Here is a 25,208-nt window from a genome sequence, read left to right on the forward strand (position 1 = left end):
AGTCCTGGCCCCGTTGGTGATGGTAAAAGTCACTGCCCAGCACCAGCAAACACTGTCCGAGCTTCCAAAACCACGGGGAGAGCAAGGGACAGGTCAGTAAATAAATGAACGCAGCATAAGCTGCTTCTTTCTCTTTTACTTTTTTCTTTTTTTAAAAGGAAAAAAAAAAAAAGAAAAAGCCCACTGGAATTGTCTGAACTGCAATGCAATCTCTTGCTCATTTAAAAGATCTCATTTTCTAATCATGTGCTTTGAGACATTGAATACTATTTCAATTATGCAGAGGAAATAATATAATTCCTTTATTTGAAAAATGATACCGAACCTCAGAGATCAGTTAAATCTACTGCTGGAATAGGGATTCTTTTTAAACTGTGTTGTATCCTCTCTTCAAACAGCTGTAGCTGTACACAGATGGAAAAACATTTGGTCAGAAAGCAGCAAATTAGTGTTTTTTTCAGGACAGAACTCAGCTCCTGAAGCTCCCGCGTCTCCATTCGTCTAGGTTTTATTTCTTCTTTGCGATGACATTTTTGCAGACCCAGTTCATGCCGTCCTTAGAGGGAAATGGGCAGAGAAAGGCAGCGTTAGTTATAAGAAAGACACCACACAGGCAAGCCCAGGGCGGGTGTGGCCTTCCCTCCCTCCCACTCGCCCCAGGGAGCCTCTGCCCCAGGGCCCACCTGGGCGACCAGGCAGTGACCTCCTGGGGAAGCCCTGAGGGCACAGGAGGGAGGTGGGAGTGGGAGTGCCCAGTGTCTGAACTTGAGATGGATTCTCAGGAACTCCCTCTGAAAAAATAAACACATCTGCTTGGCTCCAAGGCCCGATTGAGGCGCTATCAGGAGTGAGTCCAGCCCTTTTTGGCTTTTTCTAAAAGCTGACCTTTGCTAGGGCACTCCGTTCAATAAGCCACTCTTCTGGTGCCCGGTGTGTTTACACATGGCCGTGAACACGGGTTAAATTAAATTTCTTTTTGGAAAAACAAACCAGCTGCAGTGTGCGTTACTAGACACACACTAGGGCAATGTGCATTTATTTCTCTCTGTGCAGCGCTCCAGACAGGCTTAGAAGGTCCGGGCCTGGTTCTTGTAGCTTTAAGCGCTACCCAGCGGAGGGCCTGGGGAGAAGGTTCCCTTAAAGGCACAGTGACCTTGAACGTGTCCTCTCTTAGAAGGCTGGAGAGGGACGGAGGTAAAAGCCACACAATGCCTACAGCCACCTGGCAGGTGGCAGGATTTCTCCTGGATGCCTGGCCTGCCAGAGATGACCTCCTTTCCAACCCACTTTGAGACACCCCTGAATACTCTCCTTTCCCCCAGAGTCTCTCCGACCTTGAGGGGTGTGCAGAGTTCCCTTGGAAGCTCACAACAAAATCAAAGCAGGATCCTGCTCCCCCTCCCCCCCCAATCCCCGGCGCGTCTGCAATACAAGCTAGCCGAGGGCCCAGTCACACTTGCACATCTCCGGGCACACATGACACGAAGAGCCCTGCACTTCCTGTGACCACGAGCTGGTGGTTGAACCTGAACAGCTGAGCCAGCTTAAAGCAATAAATATCCGCTGACACCTCTGGGCTTTCGGAGCATTAATCCCATAAACAATACATCACTGCAAAACCACCAGCAGGCACCCTATCTCCCGGCTAATCTGACCATAACCTGCATCTACAGTGATTAAAACTCTGCCAGTTGCCATCAGAAGGCCTGGGCGGGAGAACCAGATACTCTGATGGCTGCTCCAGAGCAGACCTCGGCGCCTCTGCCGAGAGGGGACTGGCCACGGCCGAGAGCCGGAAGGTGGGCAGCCCCTGGCACGGACGGGACGGAAAGGGGGTGGAACGCCGAGGTGGGAGGAAGGTGGCCTCCACACACGTCTCCAATCACAACTGGGTCAGCTGCCGGCTTCCAGAGCTGAGGCCAGTTCCAAGACCATCTTATGAAAAGGATTAATTTAAAAAAAGCATGTTTAATTTTAGTAGCTAATTGGTTTCCAGGAAAAAAAAAATGATCACCTGCCAGGAGACAGAAAAGATTTTACAAACACAAGAGGGATGAATAAGATAACCATCTTCTCTCTGCTCTCCAAGCTGAATAGCTCAGCACTTAGGTAGCACTTTCCATCTTCAGAAACCCGCACGAACACCATCAAAGGCACGCACCTCCATATTCTCTCCTCTGCGGAGACCTGCAGTATTTTATCACGTCATCTCAGAGACATCAAGTGCTCCCACACTCTATGAATGCCAGTTTCCCCCCTGGTTTTATGGCTGATTACAGGGGGGTAGTTCTTTTTATTAACTAAACACGAATACAGTCAGAGAGATAGGAACAATATTTACTCAGCTGCAGGAACGGAAGCAGAATGTGGGGGTGAGGGGCAGCCTTCTTTTCGGTATCTGTGATGGAGGCGGAGGGAGGGGATTTAAATGCGGGAGCCCTGCTGGGGAGCCATGTGCTCCAGATGTCTGTGAGGCCAGCAGTGGCAAAGCCCTTTCAGCCACAGTCCTGCCAACAGAGGGCGCTCAGAGGTCTCCTGCTGGTCCCTGAGCCTCTGCAGCTGCCCCGGCAGTCTGGAGTTTGGGAGGCACAGGGAGATTTAAAAGGGGCCCAAGCCACAGCTGACTTGGCTCAATGAGTAGAGCTGTCAGCCTGGGGACTGGAGTCCCAGGTTCGATTCGGGTCAAGGGCACATGCCTAGGTTGTGGGCTTAATCCCCAGTGTGTGTGTGTGTGTGTGTGTGTGTGTAGGAGGCAGCCAATCAGTGATTCTCATCATTGATATCTCCCCCCCCCCCCCCTCTCTCAAGTGTTTGAGGAGTTGTACCTTTCCTGTTATTACTTGAGGAGAGAGAGAGCTGGAGGTGAGGGGCAGTTGGGGAGGCAGCAGTCAATGGGGCTAATACCTCTCCAATCAATTCAGGACAAGCTGTGCCAAATTGGCCACAGAAAAGGAAAGATAATAAGTTGTCCAAGCTCCTTGAAGGGAGGGTCCATATCAGACTGGCTTGAGGTTGAGTTTACAGAACCTAGCATGGTGTCTGGTCTACAGTACTTAATTTATACCTTTAAAAAAAATTTAAAAAATATTTTTTAATGATTTTTTACAGAGAGGAAGAGAGAGGGAGAGTTAGAAATATTCATGAGAGAGAATCATCGATCAGCTGCCTCTTGCACACCCCCTACTGGGAATGTGCCAGCAACCAAGGTACATGCCCTTGACTGGAATCAAACCTGGGACCTTTCAGTCCGAAGGCTGACACTCTATCCACTGAGCCAAACCGGTTTTAGCAATTTATACCTTTTTTTTTTTTAAAAATCAATCTTTATTGTTCATATTATTACAAAGGTTCCTCATTTCTTCCCTCCTCCACCAGGTTCCCACCCCACCCTCCGCCTCCTCCCCATCCCCCATTGTCCTCATCCATAGGTGCAGTTTATGTTCAGTCTCTTCCTCCCTCCCTTTCCCCGATAGTAAATCCCTTTTCAGATAGTAAATCAGTTACTTAGAATTTTCTCATATCAATAATACCTCAACATGCCCAATGATACACTTCACACAAAAGACATTTCCAAATAGGTCAACCAGCCTCATCCAGGCTCCACCAAGGCACTCACAGATCAACACCCCAGCGCTATACTAACTCAACACATCCAGATCTAAGCCTTCATCACTTGATTCAGCAGACCCTCAAGCTCCCGCAAAAGTTTCCAGCCATGTCTGAGAGGCAGCCGTGGGGCAGGGGCAGGCGAGGAGTGAGCTGTTCCGGGTCTGGCTGCTCCGGGCCTGGCCTCTGTTGCTCTGGTTCGTTCCACAACCAGCTGCTCCGGGTCTGGTCACTGCCGCTCCCGACCTAGTTGCTCTGGACTTGGCTGTTGCTGCTCTGGGCCTGGCCACACCTGACCCGGCTGCTCCGGGCCCGGCTGCTCCGGGTCTGGCCGCTCCCAGCCTGGCAGCTGCTGCTCTGGGCCTGGCCGCACCCGACCTGGCTGCTCCGGGCCTAATTTATACCTCTTTAATGAACCCTTTGAACACCCTGTGAAGGAGGGACTATGATGTCCACATTACAGAGGAAGAAATGGGACACAGCTCAGTGTGTGGCAGAGGCGGGCTGGGAACCCAGGCTCTCTGGCTCCAGCGCCCATACTCTAACCATTGACCATTTCTCAATGAGTGCGGGCAAGTGCTGGCAGGAGGAGCTCTGCCTGGAGCTTATGGAGAAGCGGGGAATCACCCTAAAGTTGGGAAATAGCAATTCTAGTTATTTCTTCCTTAGGACTTCCCACTATAGGGGCCTGAGACTGGGGCAGCCCCAGGCTAAGTGCCAGGGGCTGTTTTTGGCCACTCAGTGCTCAGGATTCCTGGCTGCCAGGTACACTACCTGCGGGAGCTGCATGTTTACTTGCTGCCCGGCCCAGCACAGTCACTCCCCGCCTTCATGGAAACGCTACATTTAGAGACAACATCACAGCAAAGCCGCAGAACCTTCTGCTTCTCAAGTTTAAATTAGTGCTCCACATCACTCTTGCCTTAATTTGGCAAGGCTTTGTGTGTTTTTTCAAAACAGACTGAGAAAAAGTGATCAGTGACTTGAAGTAGGTTACTGCTCTGCTTCCAAAGAAGGAAATGAACTCATAAGTTTGTTTAACGGTGGAACCTTTATTGTTAAAAACTGGTTTGACCAAATTTCTGTACATTTGATCTTCGTCATGGGGGTGACAGTACTGTGGCCTGAGCAGTCCTCCCCTTCCTTCCTCCGCCACACCTCCTTGCTGAAACTGAATTTAAACTGATTAGCTTTAATTCAATAATAGAGACTAAAGCGAGACATTGAACCTCAAGTACTGAGCTTTGTTTGGCCTCGTGGAGAGGAAATAAATTTTGCTGTGTCATGAGATTATCCCCTAATATGGCCACTGGGAAAAATAGAAGGCTGCCCCTAACCACAGGGGTGGAATAGTCATCACGGAGCTCAGAGGCCCAGGAAGGGTGGACCAGGGCTGCACTGCTCCCGTTAATTTGATCACCCTACCATGCATCCATCACTGCTCAGTGGTTGGAAGGAAGCAGCGGCAGCCATGGTTGGGTGGGCCTGGCTTTTTATGCCATGAGGACTACATGCACATCAGTAATTGCTTTAGGAGGAGGCGGAGCTCAGGCCCTCGCTGAGCAATGCAGCCTATCCCATTGTGTCACCAGGCCCCCAGGGTCAAGGAGCAGCTGGATGCTGCATACATAAAATATTGCTTGCTATTAATATTTTTTTTTCTGGTGACAAAGGGCACTGCACCAGAGAGGTAGCAAAATTGCCTGTCCTGAGCTTGCTTTCTTAGTCTGGAGAGAGGTTTGAAATTTTAAAAATAAACCTGAGGTCTGACTTGCAGATAATGAACACTTGGAGTAAAAAATAACTGATGCCAGGCCTTGAAAGCAGTGGTAAATGTCATATTTAAAAATACCAAATCCTATCGGTATAATATTAAGGGAAAAGGCCCCTAGGCCAAGGAAAAAGGAAAAAGAAACAAGGAACTGGGCTAGGAAATGTGTAACGTTCCCCGGGAGGTGCAGCTGGTGTGCAGCTCACACACCAGGCTCCAGTGCTATGGCCCTTCCTAGCGGGGAGACCACAAGCCGGACCACGGCTCCCGTTTAGAGGAGGAAGGAAGACGGAGCGTGGGAGAGATGTGAAAAAGTGTGAGCATGAGGTGGGGCATGGAGAGGTATACCTGAGAGCTTTCTGCTAGATCAAAGCTACTGGTGGAGGCAGGTCTCTGATATGATGAAGGCTAGAGGCCAGGCTGAAACTGCTGAGCTCTGCACCGAAAGGAAATTCTCTTCCAGTACAATTTCACACACACACACACACAAACACACACACACACACACACACGATGTTTTACAGAGAAAAAGTCTTCAAACACCTGACACTGCAACAGACAAGGACAGCGCTGTGGTCTGGGTTCAAATTCAGATGTGCAGGTGGAAGAGGCTGATTTCGCGCTACCTTTCTCTGGCTCTACGCCAAGCCCTTTGTTCGCTGTTCGTAGAAGAGCCCCAGGGCTCGCTGCCATACACCAGGGGAGGCCCTAGCAACACGGCCCAGCCCTCGGGGGCAGAGGGAGCGGCCTCCATGCCGGGAGGCAGTCTGGCTCAGGGGCTGCAGGGTTTCCCTCCAGGCGTTGTTCAGTTTCTCCCCTTCTGCCTTCCTCTACGTGACACAACTGGTCTCTTCTGATCGCTCCTCTGGACTCTGGGTCTGGCTCAGGGGCTGCAGGGTTTCCCTCCCAGGCGTTGTTCAGTTTCTCCCCTTCTGCCTTCCTCTACGTGACACAACTGGTCTCTTCTGATCGCTCCTCTGGACTCTGGGCCTCCAGCAGGCAGGGCTTCCAAGATGGATGTTCTCCTTCAGCTTCTACAGCCCTTTGCTTATGCCCTCCTCCGGACAGTTTCTCATGGAACCCCGCTTTAATTACACAAGGGGCTGGCCTCCTGGTCACCATCCGTCAGGCAAAAGAAAGGCCTGTTCTGAACTCCCGGAAGCTCTCAAAAGTCAGTCTCCACACCCACAACAGGGGCGGCGGAACAACATAGCGGATTGCCTGTCCTTGTCAAGACGGCACGTATTTGCCATCAGAACATCAGGTAGAACAAGAATCTGAAATCCATCCCAGGAATCACTAACTTTCATAACCTTAAGTCATGTGTTTCGGCCGCTCAGCTAAGAAGTGATACACCTGCCCCCTGAGTCCAGAGGTAGCTCACCACCTGGTGGATCTGTGGCTGCTCCCCTGCTCACTCACTTGAGGGTGTTATTTATGAGTAGAAGACGGGTCTCTCAAACATTCTGATTAAAACACACACACACACACACACACACACACACACACACACACATACACTAAAAATAGACCCCATGTCTCTAAACACTTGAAACTGTAGCAGAAAATCCAGAAGATTTTTTGTTTGGTTTTTTAACCTTTGTACATTTTTCCTTTTAGGGTCATTAGAGCCATGGTGCCAGATGTTGTTTGAGTGTCTGATCATTTTAGTAGCTCTGCCCATTATTGACTGGCTCTCCTGGGGCAGCAGGAGGGGAGGAGGGAGGGAAGATGAAACAGGAATTTAGGGAATTTTAGTAATGACTATGCAGTATCCATGTCTGAAAGTGATCTTATGGACATTTTTCTGGTGAGGTCTTTCATTTTTAGGAATCCTTGAAACCTTAGAAAATAAGAATAATTTAAGGCCTGCACTTGAGTTAGGCAATGCAGGAAAACAATTCCTCCTAAGTGACTCTTTTTAAAGTAAAAACCATGACACTGGCTGAGTGGACGAGAGCCTAGGTCACAGGTGTTACCTGGGGGAGGGACATGGCCAGTGGGTGCCTCACAATGAAATGTTTCCACAGAAAACTCCACGACCTTTCTGCAGTCCCCAAAGGTTACCATTAAAGGACAATAGAGAGCAGATTCCCTTCTTAATTAACATTTTTATTAAATAACTCATTTCAAATAATGGTTAAATTCTCTAAATTTATATCATTCTATTAACCATAATCTAATCTCATTAACCTTGAAATCCCAGTCTTAACTACCCAATTCTATACACCACGGTACTATCTACTAAACTAATTAAGTGACCTTCAAACTGTTTCTCCTCCATATAAAATCATTATATATATATATATTTTTTTTCTTTTTTCTCATAGTTCTTTGTTAGATTTTTCTTGACATAATTTCCTGTGAATCTGGTTGCTGAAGGTCTTTGATCTAAGAAGAACTTGAACAAAAACAAACCATACATGGTTGTCTCACTTGATTTAAACTGACTGATTTTAAAGCCTTCCCTGGCTCTGCCTGATAGCTCACTGCTGCTTTTTTGGTCTAAAGATCCTGTGACTTAGGGGAATGCCATTTCTGTGGTGGTTACACAGCCGAGAAGAGCTCTATCCCTGTAACCTCCCCACACAGGTTGGGGTGTGGTGGGTGGGGGCTGGGAGGACAATGAGAGCTCCCTCCCGGTCTCCGGGCTCTGAGGAAGTACCCTTGACATGAATGCCACTACCCAAAATGCTGATTTTAGATAACTCTAGTCCCTGCTTCAGGCTGGCTCAAGGAACAAGGACCTTTACTGTTAATCTGCTTTTTCTTTTTTTCTACACTCTGACCAAGTGAAAAAAAGATTACGGGCTGCCACTTTCTAAGCAGTAGGCACACAGAATGTGTGCCACCTTTAGAGCCCCCGACCTTGAGATGTTCTCTCTATATTTGTGTTTGAGGCCATTTAGACAGGCAGAGTTCTCTTGCTGGAGTGGTTTGTATAAACACAAGAAAGCTTCATCCAAACCCAAATCATTTTAGGCCTCATGAAAGCCATCTTATGCACAATTGAGGGAAATACCTTAGGCTAAACTTGAATTTTTTTTTTTTAAGTGAAAAACTAAAATGATTTGAGTTTACTTATTAAAAAACATTCTGGGGGCCTAGCCAGTTTGGCTTAGTGGATAGAGCATTGGCCTGCAGACTGAACGGTCCTGGGTTCAATTCAGGTCAAGGGCACATGCCTGGGTTGCAGACTCAATCCCCAGTAGGGGGCGTGAAGGTAGCCAATCAATGATTCTCTCTCATCATTAATGTTTCTCTCTCTCTCTTCCTCTCCTTTCTTCTCTCAAATAAAAATAAAATAAAAAAATAGAAACATCCTGGGTTGTAGTATAGTTGTTGAACCAGCCTAAATTAAGCTGGAAAAAAAAATGCAGTTAATTTGAAACTAAATAGATCTATAATCACATATGTGATTATAATTTTAAAGAGGAGACTTAAGAAGAATAAAACTATTAATGATAGTTCCTTTGTCAAGTGGGATTAGGGGAGAGGAAAAAACTTTACAGTTTTAAATTTTATATGTTTTTATATGGTTAATAATGAGAATATATTACTTTTATAACCAGAGTCTAGGAAGGAAGGAAATAAGACTTAACACCTCCCCCCTCCCTAAACAAAAACCTCCCAGAGACCCACAGAGCTCCAGCATCCATTTTGGGGAGGTAGCTGAGCTCATCTCTGGCTATTTTAGAACACCCCCCCACACACACACACACACAGAGGGTGTAGGTACCGAGGGCTGTAGAAGAGAGGGTGCTGGTCTTGTGCTGACTGGTCTGCTCTCAGATCTAAAGGCCGAGCACAGAAACAGGCCCTGGTTGTTTGTGTAACAAAAAGAGAAAAACCAAGCAGCAAGCAGATGGAACAAGTGAGATAATGCTAGGACGTGACTATTTTCTTGAAATAAAAGCAGTCAGGCGGTTTTAAGACAAATCAATGTCACATGTCCTCAGAGAGAGGGAAGGAGAGTATTAGAAAAGAGATGGATAGAGGCTGCAGGATGACTGAGAAGTTGCAGGCTCGTACCCCAACACACCAAGTTCAGAGAAAAGCAAACTGGTCATGCCATTAGATACACATGCCATATGGCAATGAGGGAAGACACACTGTGTTAGATGTTGATCCCCACAGTGTCCCAGAGCAGTACAGTCCGATTCTCACCTCGTGGTGTCACTTCCCCGGCAGGTCCACCGATGTTTAAAGGGAGGTGTGTGGGCCTGCCAGGGGTTTGGAATGAAGAAGTCCTAGAGCGCTGACTCCAAGTGTCACCTAGTTTGCGTCTGCTTGATGGGAAGCATCAGAGCTGAACCTGCTCACCATTCTTTGAGGATATACTAGGAGCCTCTCAGTTACTATCAAATGAGGGGAGCTGGATCCTCTGATATGTATTCCTCAGTATCAAACAGGAGCCCTCTGTGAGCAGAAGCCCACCAGTGGGAAACCAAACTGAAGTAGCAGGAAGCAGACACCAACTCTGAAGGCAGTGAAGACAGCCAACAGAAACAGAACACTTCGACAGGGTAACTAGTGTGCATCATTGTTGATGGCTCTGTTACGTTGGCCAAAATATGAGACACAACACAAAAACCCCAAAGAATCATCGAAGAGTCCTAGAGTTAGAAAGCATCCTCTAAGTCAGAGGTCGCTAACCTTTCGGACCTCACTGACCACCAGCTGGTGACCGCTGCTCTAAGTCTTCTGTTCTGACCTCCAACCTAGTGAGGTAGTTTGCTGCTTGTGTGGGGTGGTTTGCCTTTCCTAGAGCAGTTAATGATGTCACATTGGGTGCTAAGTAGGAAAAAACTAAACTCTTCACGCCCTTCACATCCTGGATTGTTCATCTGCCAATCAAAGGCTGTTTGTTTCATATCTTTCCTGTCTAGATCAGCCCAGCTAAGGAGACAGACTACTTTGGTTGGCTGTCACGTTGCCAGGTGACCAAACCTCCAGGTAATCTCACCTGAACGCCCTCTCCTGTGAGAGCTGAGCAGGACTGGATCTGCCAGACTCGGTCCCGGATGGTGTGCAGGTTCAGTCCTTCTGCAATTTCAGAGGCAGGGGCTGCCGTGAGCAAATCCTGCTTATTAGCAAAGATGAGCACTGGAACACAACTTAGCTTTTCTTCCTCCAGTAATTCAGCTAGCTCCTGGATCATTTTGAGAATGGATGGGGAGGGAAGGATGAAAGCTATGATATTTAACCATTAACTTCTAGCTGGAAAAATAATAGAACAGTTAAGCTGATCAACCAGCAACTTTCAAGGGCAGTGGTTCTCAAACTTGAGCCTGTGAAAGAATCCCCTGGCAGACTGCTGGGCCTACCCCAGAGATGCTGACTTTAAAAAGTCTGAGCGTGCGGAAACCTGTTTGGCTCAGTGGATAGAGTGTCAGTCTGCGAACTGAAAGGTCCCAGGTTCAATTCCGGTCAAGGGCATGTACATTGGTAGCGGGCACATCCCCAGTAGGGGGTGTGCAGGAGGCAGCTGGTCAATGTTTCTCTCTCATCAATGTTTCTAGCTCTCAATCCCTCTTCCTTCCTCTCTGTAAAAAAAAAAATAAAATAAAATAAAAAAAATAAAAAAAGTATGAGCGAGGGCCCAGAAATCTACCTTTTATCTTATTTATTTACTTATTTAGGAATCTGCATTTTAACTAGCTCCCCTGTAGTAGTTCTTCTATAGGGGTTCATAGATCATACTTTGAGAACACAGTTCAAGGGAGAACACAAGTTGTGACAAAAATTTAAAATTTAGCCAAAGTTGTTATCTGCAAATAATTTTCAAGGTGTGTGTGTGTGTGTGTGTGTGTGTGTGATTTATTTAAATACTAGAGGCCCAGTGCACAAAATTTGTAAACGGGTAGGGTCCCTAGGCCAGGCTGGCGATTAGGGCCGATTGGGCCCTTCTAGCTGTCAGCCAGGGCCTTCCTTCGTTCTGTGCTGCCCCCTGGTGGTCAGCACATGTCATAGCGAGTGGTTAAACTCACAAGGGGACAATTTGCATATTAGCATTTTATTCTATAGGATAAATTGAAAATGACAATTGCTTTAAATACTATAATTCTGTTTCATCAATCTTTACCTCCAAAACATGTCTATGCATTACGCTTCATCAAACCCACATCCTAAAATAACTGTATCAGTACACCTGGCAAGGTCTCTGATTTTTAGGCTATCGGTTGGGGTCTACCCTGTTGTTTCTGTCTGCAATAAGTATAGGAGAGGGTGTGTACTTACCTAAATATGAGGACCCCCCTCTCCCATTAAATCCACATTTTAACCCTACTTAAGACACTTGTGCTGTCAAAGAGAACTGGAGGGTTCAAGAGGCAGATAGTTATATGACACCCTTCACCTTCAAGCTCACATGAAGTGATGAACCAGAAGTCATCAATGTATAGGAGGGTTATCCTGAAGAGTTCTCAAACTAATTTCCAGGAAAAAGGAACAGAAACATGGGACAGCTACCTTTGGAAGGCCACCAGTGGTAGTTTAGGACATAAGCCAAGGACTCTGCAATAAAATGCTTCTCCAAAGAGGTCCACTCTACCCCTTGCTTCTTATCAGTGTACTCAGTAGAATGGTCTGTGCCCACCGCGTCTCTGTTTAAAACCATGTGTACAAATTGCACTGTGTAATCATGTTGACATGTAGTCTGCCTTTGAAGCCATTTTTTGGGTTCAAGGATACCTATCTTTTGGCTTGGAAACAAGAGCAGGTTAGTCTTGGCTTACATATTTCTTCCATCCCTTTGAATTTGTTAGTTGCCCTTGGGTCAATCAAGTTGATATTGAAAAATGTACATAGAAATAATAAGTGAATTGTTCTTCTGGGTTCATTTCTATGTGGAATGAAAAGAAACTGAAGAGCTTTTGGGCATGGTGGTAAATTCCATTTTCTTATAACTTGTTTATTCAATTTGATTTAAACTAAAAGGCTTTAATACAAAAAAATTGTTTAAAGGATTCTGAACTAATTTTTTTTTTGACAACTGGTATTTTTGCCTACTTGCCAGAGTGACTGCCTTATTTAAACTGCAAAGGTTAAACAACAAAAAAAAAATCTCTCTCACTATCATACATTTACAAGGCAGATTAATGAATACCCAGTTATTTGGGAAATAGGTCAACAGAAGAATTATTTACCTGGCCCGTCTCTTCAAATCTTTTTCTGTCTGCGCTGTCAATTACATATATCTGTAAAATAAAAAAAAGGTTATCTCAATAGCAGATATGTAAAAGACAGTGCACCTTTATGGAAAGAGAGATGAACCTATCAGCCAATTTTACATTAGCATAGCATATAGAAATTGAGCTGGTAATTATTACCTTACCTATGGATGCAAAACAAACAAATTAACTAACTAATTAATTTAAATGGAGGGTGCCCCCAAAATATCTCCAGCAAAGCTCCAAAGTAAAAAGTAGAGCTATGCAGGATGAAAATAGCTATACTCACTAAGCATTCTTGCAAGATTTCTCATATTAATCCTTGTTACAACTCTATGAGATAGACTGCACTACTTTCTCATTTTATACATAAACTAGAGGCCCTCAGCCCGGCCTGCACCCTCTCACAGTCTGGGACTCCTTGGGGGATGTCCAACTGCCGGTTTGGTTTAGGCCCAGTCTCAGGGGATTGGACCTAAGCCGGCAGTTGGACATCCCTCTCATTATCTGGGATGCCTTGCTCCTTACCGCCTGCCTGCTCGTTCCTTACTGCTTGGCTTGCTGCTTCTTAGCGCTGCTGTGGAGGTGGGAGAGGCTCCTGCCACCACCGCTGCCCTTACTAGCTGTGAGCCTGGCTTCTGGCTGAGCAGTGCTCTCTCTGTGGGAGTGCACTGACCTCCAGAGGCAGCTCCTACGTTCAGTGTCTCCCTCCTGGTGGTCAGTGTGCATCATAGTGACCGGTCATTCTAGTCGTTCCACCGTAATGGTCACTTAGGCTTTTGTTATATAGATAAACATAAGCCCAAAGAAGTTAAGTAACTTGCTCAAGTTACATCAAGTACTTGACAAAATTGGGATTCCAACTCAAGCACACCTTAAGCACTCTCCTAATACTGCATCTCAAGTCGTCTGGGAGGGATGGTGTTTTGAGACATCTACAAATCATAGTCTTCGAACATCATCACGCTGAAAGTATCATTTGCAGTATTAACTATACACTGACTTCATGTACTGAAGCAGGAGACCCAGTGATCTCCACCCCTTCCTACCTTGCTTATAACCTCCACGGCTGCTAGGAGCTGTAAGTAAATAGCAAGGGCATAGCCTTTTCCAGAGTAGAGAGACGTCTTGAGATTCACCATAAGTTAAAAATCTCAAGCTTTCTCTCCCATCACTGAATTTTATTTATTGCATAAATGACACCCTATAACAATAAAGAAAATTATTTATAGTTACAGAACCCAAATATATTATTTTAATTTCTTATGAATGTTCTCTTAATTCTTCTTCTTATGAAAATTTAAAAAGAAAATTAGATATAATGTTATAGTCCTTTAAAACAATTGAATGATATATTAAATATTTTCCCAGTTTCTAATCTTTTTTTTTTTTATGGGTCCAGTTTATTTTATTTTTTAAAATATATGTTTATTTTTTTACAGAGAGGAAGGGAGAGGAATAGAGAGTCAGAAACATCGATGAGGGAGAAATATCTATCAGCTGCCTCCTGCACACCCCTACTGGGTATGAGCTCGCAAACAAGGTATATACCCTTGACCGGAATTGAACTTGGGACCTTTGAGGCTGATGCTCTATCCACCGAGCCAAATCGGTTAGGGACCAGTTGCTAATCTTAAAAATTATCAGATTTTCTAACTTTTAAAAAATAATTTAGAACTGTTATTAAACTAATGGTACAATGAAAACAGCATTTTAAAAGAGCATACAGTAAATCCTCAACGTCATCAATAGGTTTTGCAACTTTAAGCAAAAAGACATATAACGAAACCAACTTTACCACAGGCTAACTGACATAAACAAGAGTTAAGTTCCTACAGCTTCTCATCCATGTTATAATGAAACAATGTTGAACAAAGTGACATTATTTGAGGGCCTGCTGTATTCATTTAGAAACAACAACACAAACAACTCTCACCTTTACATGCCTTAAATTACATAAACTAATATATTACAATATACATAGGCATTTCTGTATGTAGGTTAAATTCTGTGCTACTTGAAAATTTGCTCTCTTTTGAAAGAAAAAATTACAATTCCTTGGTTTAATGCACTCTCATTTAGAATCACTAATGCAAAATATGCAGGAACAAAGTTTAGGCTTTCCTCTGAGAATACCCTATGTTTCCACCTGTGTTTCTTTCATGGGGAATCATAAAAGGAGGAAGGATGTTGTCTCAGTATTTTTCCCCCCCAGCCTTATTATTATTGTTGTTGACTCAGTGTCAATAGGTTCTGCACACCACAGACACCCAGAATTTCATACTGTTTTCCACGAGTGAGGCTCTCATTATTAGGTAGCAGATATACAATAGTATAAATGTAGATGTAGAACGAAGAAATGTAATGGGAGGGTGAACCTCAACATAAAAGACCTAATTAGGATTATTTGGGAGTCTACAGTGGATTAGGATTATCTTCACCCAGGAAATAGCTCAAGATGTGAGGGAGGGGAGAGGGCCAAGTGAGCAGGGGAGCGTGTTTGGGGTTCAGAGGGCTTTCTGAAGGCTGTGTGCAGGCCACTGGGCAAGAAGGGGATTTCAAAGTAAGAAAAAGTGGGTCTGGGAGCAAAGGTGTGAGTAACAAGGGAAGAAAAGAGGAGGTTGAACCAAAGTGGAAAACACAAACATAAAGTTAGGAAATGGATGCTTGATATTATGAAAAACAGTCGGGGGAAGATAAGAAGGAATGGGAAGAGATTTAAGGACAAGAGAGATGATACCAGAGAATACAGAGGCTGAAGATCAATGAGAAGAAAGTTTTAACTATTACTTATAATTACTTGCTATTTATTGCCGCCATTAAAAGATTCAGTATAATTAAAGGAGGGTTTTCCTCGACTATACATTTAGCCTAATTCTCTCTATAATTTTGCATAATTTTTATAAAATTTGACAACTACTTCACAATAATTCCAGGAAAAAGTCTAATTTGGTGATACACCAATTTGTGTTTCTGCAGTGGTATATGCTTCTCTTGGTTGCTCGCCAACCCAGTGCTGCCCAGTATCTGTTTTCTTCTGGTCAATAAATAAAGGTAAGGAGAGCGCCGAAACCGGTTTGGCTCAGTGGTAGAGTGTCGGTCTGCGGACTGAAAGGTCCCACGTTCGATTCCGGTCAAGGGCATGTACGTTGGTTGGGGCACATCCCCGGTAGGAGGTGTGCAAGAGACAGATGGTCGATGTTTCTCTCTCATCGACATTTCTAGCTCTCTATCTCTCTCCCTTCCTCCTCTCTGTAAAATATCAATAAAATATATTAAAAAAAAAAAAAAGTAAGGAGAGCATCTTGCCTTAAGGGGGAAAACTAATATATAGTTTTTTATTATATAATATATATATTGGTGTATATATATATATATTAGTATGTATGTACATATATATATGTGTAAAAATTTTAATCCAAAAATAAATAATAAAAATACTCAGAAAGTATCAGATAAAGTTAAAACATTTATAATGCTTCTGACCTTAAAACATTATGGAGCCTCAAAAATCAAGTTTCATAAATCTGCTCTAAAATGTAGTTATCCATGGCACTCAGAATGATGCTTTAAGCAAAGCCAATTCACATCTTCTTTGGCAACTGCTTTGAAATTATTATTTGGTTATGGAGGAAGACTAGAGAAAGAGGTTTTTTGTTTGTTTTTCTGATGGAAGTACAGCCTACTCTGGATTATCCAGACTGACTATCCAGCTTGTGGATGGAGGGTTCTTTGTTTCTTCTTTTGCTTCTGGTCCTCCTCCCTCCTGCTGCCACCTTTTGGTCATTTTATTGCTCCCAAGTATTTCTCCACTAGAGGGGTAGGGAGCCAAGTAGAGATGATACTAAGATGTGTGGCTTTTTAATGACCACTTGAGCAGAAGTCTAAAAGGAGGTTGAAAACAACAAATAAGGTTTTGGGTAACGTGGTTTTCAATTATGTGTGCTGCAGCAGTATCGATACTCAGGTGACTCGGGTGTGAGTGGCATTACGGAAATAATACATGAGACAGTTGTTAGAGATCTCACTTAAGTCCTACACACTGGAAATGGAAATGATGACACAGTTGCTTTATTTAAATTATGTTGCATTTAAACACAAAACTGATAACAATAAGTAAATAGAGTTTAGTAATAATATGAACATACCTTAAAAAAAAAAAGATATATTTTTATCTATTACAAGGCTGTTATTTCCTGGCCTAAAAGAAATGGAAGACAGCCTCTCCCTCCTTTCTATCATACTTTAGGTTTTATTTACTAGTATTAGTCACCTCCACAATTAATGAAGGCGAAGTAAAATGTTCTCAGTATCATCTTCCCTGAGAATAACTTCGGCACTCTTAGGAGTTGCCCTGACCCTGTCAAACCCCTAGAGACCCATTTAATGATCTAAACAAATCTTTTTCTGTAAGGGGTCAGGTAGTAAGTATTTTTGGTTTTGTGGCCCACATAATCTCTTTCACAACTATTGGATTTTGCTGTTGTAGTGTGAAAGCAAACATAGAAAATACAGGGTGTGCAAAAGTAGGTTTACAGTTGTAATGAAATAAATACAATAATTAGTAAATAATAATAATAAAGTAATAAGCTGTGTTTTGCATGCTCACAATTATAAATCTACTCTGGCCCATCCTGTACGCAAACAAGTGGATGTAGCTGTGTCACAACAGAACTTTCTGGACACAGAAATTAAAATTTCACTTCATCTTCATGTAAGGAAATCTTACTCTTTTGAATTTTTTTCAATCATTTAAAAATACTGTATAAAAAGGATATATATATATATAATATATATATATATATACAGTAATACTTTAAACAATAAAATAAAACTTAAAAATAAAAAAACTGTATAAAACCTATAGCAGGAGGCAGACTAGATCAGTTTTGTCGACACACACTCTAAAGCAAGAACTTATTATGGCGCTCTAGAGATAATTGAAAAGTGTTAACCAGGCAACTAACTGTGTCAAGCCTCAATACTATTGTGGAGCCTAGTGTAATAGATCTTTTTAAACAACAACGGAAAACTATTAAATACAAACAAATATAATCCATCAACCACTACCACTGCAAGCTGCTACAAAACTGTCAGACAGAACTAAGAGTCACAGGCCTTAGAATTTAACGCTGGGGACCCAGCTGCTCCCCAAGAGTTGCTTAATCCCAAATGGCACTGGGAAATAACGGAATGTTGACACTGAATCCAAAATACTGTCTGGTACTGGCAACGTAATGTAGCTAGTGAAAGCCCCTGCAGGGTTGCTCCCAGCTGATTTCTGCTGGCTAGTTCTATAATTCCCAGGCACTCCAAGCAAATGGGAAGTGTGGAATCCAGAGTCAGATTATCACTCACTACCTTGCAGTCTACCCTCAAAGTGTTAAGAGTTTATAATTTAAAATTCTCATTCCATACCTGGTTTGGCTCAGTGGATATAGCATCGGCCTGTGGACTGAAGGGTCCCAGGTTCGATTCTGGTCAAGGGCACATGCCCAGTTGTGGGCTCGATCCCCAGTGGGGTCTTGCAGGAGGCAGCCAATCACTGATTCTCTCTCATCATTGATGTTTCTATCTCTCCCTCTTCCTTCCTCTCTGAAATCAATAAAAATATATTTTAAAAAATTCCCTGACTTGAGGACTGGAAAGTTTCCAAGACCTCCGTATGGAACCTTAGAGTCATTATGTCCTTATGAACTGCTCTTACTTGAGTATTTCTTTCCAAGGACCTTAAGCCAGGAGACAAACAGTAGTTCTAAAGAATGTGACGGAGAGCTGAAAACTAACATCCCAGCCTCTGCCTGAACAAAGGCCACCTGAGCCAGGGAATTCCCAGTGCCTGAGGCAGCTTCTTTAATTCTGGGCAGTTGCAATTATAGGAAAGTTCTTCCTTATTCTGAGTTAAACTCTACCATCTAATACTCCCCGAACTGCTTCTAGTCCAGTCCTTTAGAAATATTCACAATGATGCTAATCTCTGATTTAAGACAGTTCTCAAAGTAACCTAAGACAGTTCCAAGTGTTTCTTTTCAGGCCTTTCAACCATTCCTCACACGTCACTGTTCCCAGGACTCTCACTGCTATCTTGGTTGCTCAGTTTGGGATACACTTGATTTGTGGATATCCTTGGGATGATAGAGTTAGCTGCACAATCTTCTGACTTCCCTACTGCTGTTCAAATCACTATGGTAATAAACAAACACTTTATTTGCTAAGGTGGGTGTGGGTACAACATCGTTACTGAGCGACAGCAAAACATCTTATACAAGTTATACAAAGATGTTTCTCTCTCACAATCTGGAGCCTTCTGCTAGCCCTAAATTTAGTGATTGATGTTATGGCAATGGAATTATTGGCAAGACAGAACCTTATAGAGTTAATGTTCCTAACCCGCAGAAAAGGCTATGAATTAACACATCAGAAAGAGTACTTACAAGAATATCAGTGTTTTCAAAATAATTCCTCCAGTATGGTCTGATTTTCCTCTGTCCACCAATGTCCCATACATTCAGTTTAAACCCTTGTGATTGTACACTTTTGATGTTAAAACCCTGCAACCAAGAAAGGTAAAAAGTTTTATTAAGCTTTGATATCATAATTCTGACAAAGTTACACTGGACAGTTATGTTATTTACTAATTCTGAGGTACTCTGCCAGATGTGACACTGATAATACTAAAAACAGTTTGCTATGAAGGGAACGAAGAAATGTATTTATACATGCTTACTTCATTCAGGTTGAAGTCAGTGTTAAAACGCCATAGCTAACATGATGTGCTTCCTATCATGAGTACACACACACAACCACTGAGGACAACTTGGTATGAGAGAAGCTCTGATAACACAGGCCATGCCTCTGATGAATCCTCAGGATGGTACATTCAACAGGACATTACTTGTAACTAACAAAAAAACCCTGAAGCTGAATCTGAAAACTTGACAGAACAGAACAAATGCTACATTTGAAAAGGCAAAAACAAAATAAATAAATTAATTAATTAAATAAAAAGGCAAAAGCAAAAATCAGGGAGATTGCATTCTCTAGTAGTTCAAAATTAAAAAATTTTTTCTCACATGAATTACCCAGGAAAAGGAAGGAGCTGAACTTAGGAAACTCTGGTGGAGGCTGGCTAAGAACTGGATTGTGAGCCCAGTGAGAAAGGTAGGGCTGCTGGGACAGCCTGTTCAAACTCTGAAGTAGCGCCCTCAATTATAGGCAGTGATGAAAACAAACCAACAAGCAGGTATTTGAAATTATTCTTTAGTAGGTATCTCTAATGAACCTGAAAAGAGAGCACTCATTTTCAGGACAGGTACTCAAGGTGGAACTTTGGGGAAGGCGAGCAAATCAGAAGCAGGCAGAATTATGAGCTGGGAGGTAGTGTGCAGAGAAACAAATTAACAAGAACTTTGGGGTTTGGAGAGAAGGCATTTCATGAGCAAGAATAAAAAAAAAAATCTTCTTGCAAAAATGATTTAGTGAAATCAGGCTCTGAAAAATCCAATCACCAGTGTGCTACCCCAGAAATGACATTTCATCCAGAACAGCTGGAGTTAAGCACATCTGGGGATGCCTCCAAACATTTGCCTCATCTGGCAGCCTGCCGGCACTACTGCCTCGCCCAGAAAGACAGGCGCAGTGCAATGGTACAGGAGCACTGCCACCCAGTTTCTCCTGAAGATAAGTAATCACTAGAGAATAACTGGGATGATGCTGATTGAAGCTCCTCTAAAATGCCAATGACTGAATACTGTAAATAGGAAGTTTAAGAACTAAAGGGATGTGACTTCAGATTACTGTAAAAGGCTGCTTCATTCTGACTCATTGACAAAACCACTTTTATGAACTTAAAAGTACTATACATAACTATAATATTACATGTCAAATCCAATTACATTAAATCCTTCTAAAAGGAAGCAGTAAATAAATAAGAGTAAATTCTGGAATTCAACCATATGTATCAACTGTCTTAAAATTCTATTGTCATCAAATCTAATAAATCTACTAAGAAATCATTCTAAGAAAATAATGAGATGTATATTATATTCATATTTATAACAACAAAGAAAGGTGTTACATACCTTGTATTGAGTGAAAAAGATGATATAAAACAGCATATTCTCTATAAACCTTTTTTATTTATTTTAAATATATCCATCATATATATGCATAGAAAAGAAATCGAATGCATATATCACTAAGTGTTAACAGTGGTTATGTATGAATGGATATTATATTGATAGGTAATTTTTAATTTCTCAATTTTACTTATGTATATTTTCTAAATTTACTATAATGAGCATCTATTACTTTTTTAAATATAAAAACAAAAATACAATAAAAGTTTGTTTTTAAAGTATATGAAAACAACATAATACATGATGTGGCAAAAGTAGGTTTACAGTTGTTAGTACACGAAATAGTTTACTCTTGTGTTATTTATTAATTATTGTATTATTTTCCATACAAACAACTGTAAAACCACTTTTGCTCTACCCTGTAGAATAAGAGTCACCTACAACACATCAAACAAAGCCTGAAAGTTAGAATTGGAACTTTGGGTCCATACTTTGAATTCATTTCCATGGTTGTAGCATGTTCTTGAGAAATACAGCCTATCTCAAATCAAACAAACAAACAAGGCCCCCCCAAAAAACAAAACAAAACAAAACACCAAAATCCAGCACTTCCTTTTCTGGCTGAAATCCTCGCACACTAATGTTTTCAGCCTTTCTAGGCTATACTACTGTAATATGCTTCTCCTTCGACTATACATTAAATTTGTAAACTTGCTCATTTGGTAAGAGTTGAAATGACTTTCCTGCAAAGTGTTTTGAATCAGTAATATTCATAGCTGTGAAGTACACACCCTCGCACAGCTATTCAAACCTGACACCACACTCTTAGTATAGTGTGGCGACAGAAAATGCTAACTAAACCCGGTTTTGCTGACTGTTAATGCTCAAGCACTTTACAGTGACTGGGACTGACTGATAGGGCTGTTCCTAGTTAGGAAATCCAAAGACTTGGCCAAAGGTCCAGCTTTCTCGGAATTTCCAACAGGAAAGGAGTCTAAAGAAGCGGACTGGAGTTCTTCCAACCAGGACTTGTCTTTCTACTTCCGTACAGTGAGCACCACCGTCTTATCCTTTGTGCTTTACTTGCTAAGCATTAGGAAAGAGGAAGGTTGATGAGACTGCATTAAAAATATGGGTAATTTTGCTGAAACCGGTTTGGCTCAGTGGATAGAGCGTCGGTCTGTGGACTGAAGGGTTCTGGGTTCGATTCCGGTCAAGGGCATGTACATTGGTTGCGGGCACATCCCCAGTAGGGGGTGTGCAGGAGGCAGCTGGTCGATGTTTCTCTCTCATCGATGTTTCTAGCTCTCTATCCCTCTCCCTTCCTCTCTGTGGAAAATCAATAAAATATATTTTTTAAAAATATGGGTAATTTTAAAAAATTGATATATATTTGTGTTTATTAAGTCTGAAAAATACACACTAAAATATTAACAGTGGGTTTTCTCACAGTACTCTTTGCTTCTCTTTATACTTTCTCTATATTTGCTATATGAATTAATTTCATAATCAGAGAAGATAAAGCTATTTTTTTTATTTTTTATTTTTATTTTTTTTATTTTTTTTAAATCAATCTTTATTGTTCATATTATTACAAAGGTTCCTCATTTCTTCCCCCCTCCACCAGGTTCCCACCCCACCCTCTGCCCCCTCCCCATCCCCCATTGTCCTCATCCATAGGTGCAGTTTATGTTCAGTCTCTTCCTCCCTCCCTTTCCCCGATAGTAAATCCCTTTTCAGATAGTAAATCAGCTACTTAGCATTTTCTCATATCAATAATACCTCCACATGCCCAATGATACATTTCACACAAAAGACATTTCCAAATAGGTCAACCAGCCTCATCCAGGCCCCACCCAAGGCACTCACAGATCAACACCCCAGCCCTATACTAACTCAACACATCCAGATCTAAGCCTTCATCACTTGATTCAGCAGACCCTCAAGCTCCCGCAAAAGTTTCCAGCCATGTCTGAGAGGCAGCAGTGGGGCAGGGGCAGGCGAGGAGCGAGCTGTTCTGGGCCTGGCTGCTCCGGGCCTGGCCTCTGTTGCTCTGGTTCGTTCCGCAACCAGCTGCTCCGGGTCTGGTCACTGCCGCTCCCGACCTAGTTGCTCTGGACTTGGCTGCTGCTGCTCCGGGCCTGGCCGCACCCGACCCGGCTGCTCTGGGCCCGGCTGCTCCGGGCCTGGTCGCTCCCAGCCTGGCAGCTGCTGCGATAAAGCTATTTTTTAAAGGAATCTCTTATATCTGAGGGACTTGATTGTGTCCTGATGTAAGTATACATATATATTTGTATTATTTAAAAATTATTTTAAAAATTATAAAATGTACATAAAATGTACATAAAATGTACATAAAATGAAAATGTACCATTACATTTTGAAGTGTACAGTTGAATGGCATTAAGTACATTTGCAGTGTTGTGCGACCATCACCGCCATCCGTCCACAGAACTTTCTTCATCTTGCAACACTGACTCTGTGCCAATCTATATATATAAAAGCCTAAGTGACCGCTTGACCCAAATGATGCACACTGACCACCAGGAGGGCAGACGCTCAATTAAGGAGCTGCCCTCAGTGCACTGCACTCCCACACCCAGGAGTGGTGCTCAGCTGACCGATGGGCACCAGACACCGGGCTCACGGCTGGTGAGCGCAGCCGTGGTGTCACGAACCTCTCCTGCCTCTGCAGCAGCACTACAGAGCAGCACTGCGGCAGGCACAGTTCGGCTGGGATGAGCAGGAATGGTGAGGCACCCAGCCTGGGCTTGGACTCCTCCCAGGCAGCCTGCCACTTCCCGCACTACTACATCCCTCGGGGATGTCAGACTGTTGGTTTCTGTCTTATCCCAGGGTAGGGCCAAAATTGGCAGTCTGACATCCCCCAAGGAGTCCTGGATTGCGAGAGGGCATAAGTCAGGATGAGGGACCTCATAGGTGCACGAATCCGTGCACTGGGCCTCTAAACAATAATTCCCAATTTCCCCCTCTCTTTCCAGCCTCTGGTAACCATTATTCTACTTTCTGTCTCTATGTATTTGACTAAGTATCTCATATGAATGGAATCTCGATACATTTTTGAAATCTTAAGATTATTTTATACAGTGTATACTTTTCCCAGTAACAAAACTTAGAGATGGACAAAACTCTATTCCCCATTTTGTCTCTCATGTTGCTATTATCGTATTCCGTGAGTCCCACAAATATCTGGGGCCAGCGCAGTGCTCACCTGTGTAGGTGTGATGTGGCTGATGTCTTCAGATGCAAGCTGCTTCAGAAGGGTGGTCTTGCCAGCATTATCCAAACCCAGGAGAAGGAGTCTCACCTCCTGGTCTGGTGCACTTTTCAATTTACGCAAAATTGAGAGTAAGCCCTTGAACAACCATAAAAAAGATTACTTTTGGGGCATTGACTTTCATATTATCAAACATCAGAGTACCTTCTCCTTGAAAAAAGTTCTTGAAAAAAGTAATGTGGATAGCTTAATTATTATTCTTTCCCGCTTTGATGCCATTTGTTCCATTTGCTTTCCCCTTCTATGTTTTGGCAGAAGTAGGCTAGTAAATTCAACAACTTAATAAATAGCATGGCTTATTCCTGCTCCTTCTATTAATCCAGTTTAGTAATCACCCCAAATCTCCTAAAGCTCTTTATATAAACTTAGAGTACAGTACTCATCGTATCAGACTACAGGTGACTGACTTTTGTGTTTTCCTCCTTTAGTAGAGTGAAGTTTCTCGTGGTTAAGGACTTTAGTTTCTGTTTCCCACATGCCTGGCACTAGATAGATACTAGATAATAGTTGTTTAATTAAACAGAATTAACACCCAAGTTAATGTAAGTTAAAGGTGCTATACAAAGAAATACAAAAAAGTTATATAAAATTGTATTTAGCTTTGGCCCAGTAGCTCAGATGGTTAGAGCGTTGTCCCGATAATGTTAAGGTTGCAGGGCATATATCATACAAGAATCAATGCATAAACCAATGGAACAACAATTTGGTCAGGGAACATACAAGAATCTCTCTCTAAAAAAATCAGTAAATAAAATTTGAAAAAAGAAAAGAAAAATAATTCATCATTCAAAATACTTTATCATCATGAGACCCTTACAGGACAGGTACACAGGGTGGATTATCTGTTTTTCCCCCCAGATTTGTTCCAATAAGGCAAAGTTACAAGAACCAAAGAATACCAGATTTTCAAGGGCATTTAATCTAATCTCCCAGCTCAAGCAGAAATCCCTTCAATCTTAGAATTATATAAAATGGTCATATATATATATTTTAATATATTTTATTGATTTTTTACAGAGAGGAAGGGAGAGAGATAGAGAGCTAGAAATGTTGATGAGAGAGAAACATCGACCAGCTGCCTCCTGCACACCCCCTACTGGGGATGTGCCCGCAACCAATGTACATGCCTTTGACCGGAATCGAACCCGGGACCTTTCAGTCCGCAGACCGACGCTCTACCACTGAGCCAAACCGGTTTCAGTTAAAATGGTCATATTTTTTTATCTGCATTGCATCAGGCAATTATTCAAACCAGTCTATTCACTAGGATCAAATAATTCTAT

The 25,208-nt window shown here is 42.7% G+C and overlaps 1 protein-coding gene across 1 annotated transcript in view; it reads right to left on the reverse strand.

Annotated features, from left to right (window-relative positions):
• Positions 1-275: 275 nt before the first annotated feature.
• ARL3 (ARF like GTPase 3) overlaps positions 276-25,208 on the reverse strand; it is a 30,527-nt gene continuing 5,594 nt past the window's right edge. Inside the window, exons 2-6 of the mRNA XM_084903895.1 lie at positions 23,860-24,003; positions 18,984-19,100; positions 12,526-12,576; positions 10,344-10,529; positions 276-556 (exon numbers count right to left, since the gene is read on the reverse strand). Of these exons, the coding sequence (XP_084760021.1) occupies positions 509-556; positions 10,344-10,529; positions 12,526-12,576; positions 18,984-19,100; positions 23,860-24,003 (546 nt within the window). The 3' untranslated portion in view covers positions 276-508. The remainder of the gene's footprint in view (positions 557-10,343; positions 10,530-12,525; positions 12,577-18,983; positions 19,101-23,859; positions 24,004-25,208) is intronic.

Source organism: Pipistrellus hanaki (genome assembly GCF_964339955.1).
Source record: "Pipistrellus hanaki genome assembly, chromosome: 14".
NCBI classification, from domain to species: domain Eukaryota; kingdom Metazoa; phylum Chordata; class Mammalia; order Chiroptera; family Vespertilionidae; genus Pipistrellus; species Pipistrellus hanaki.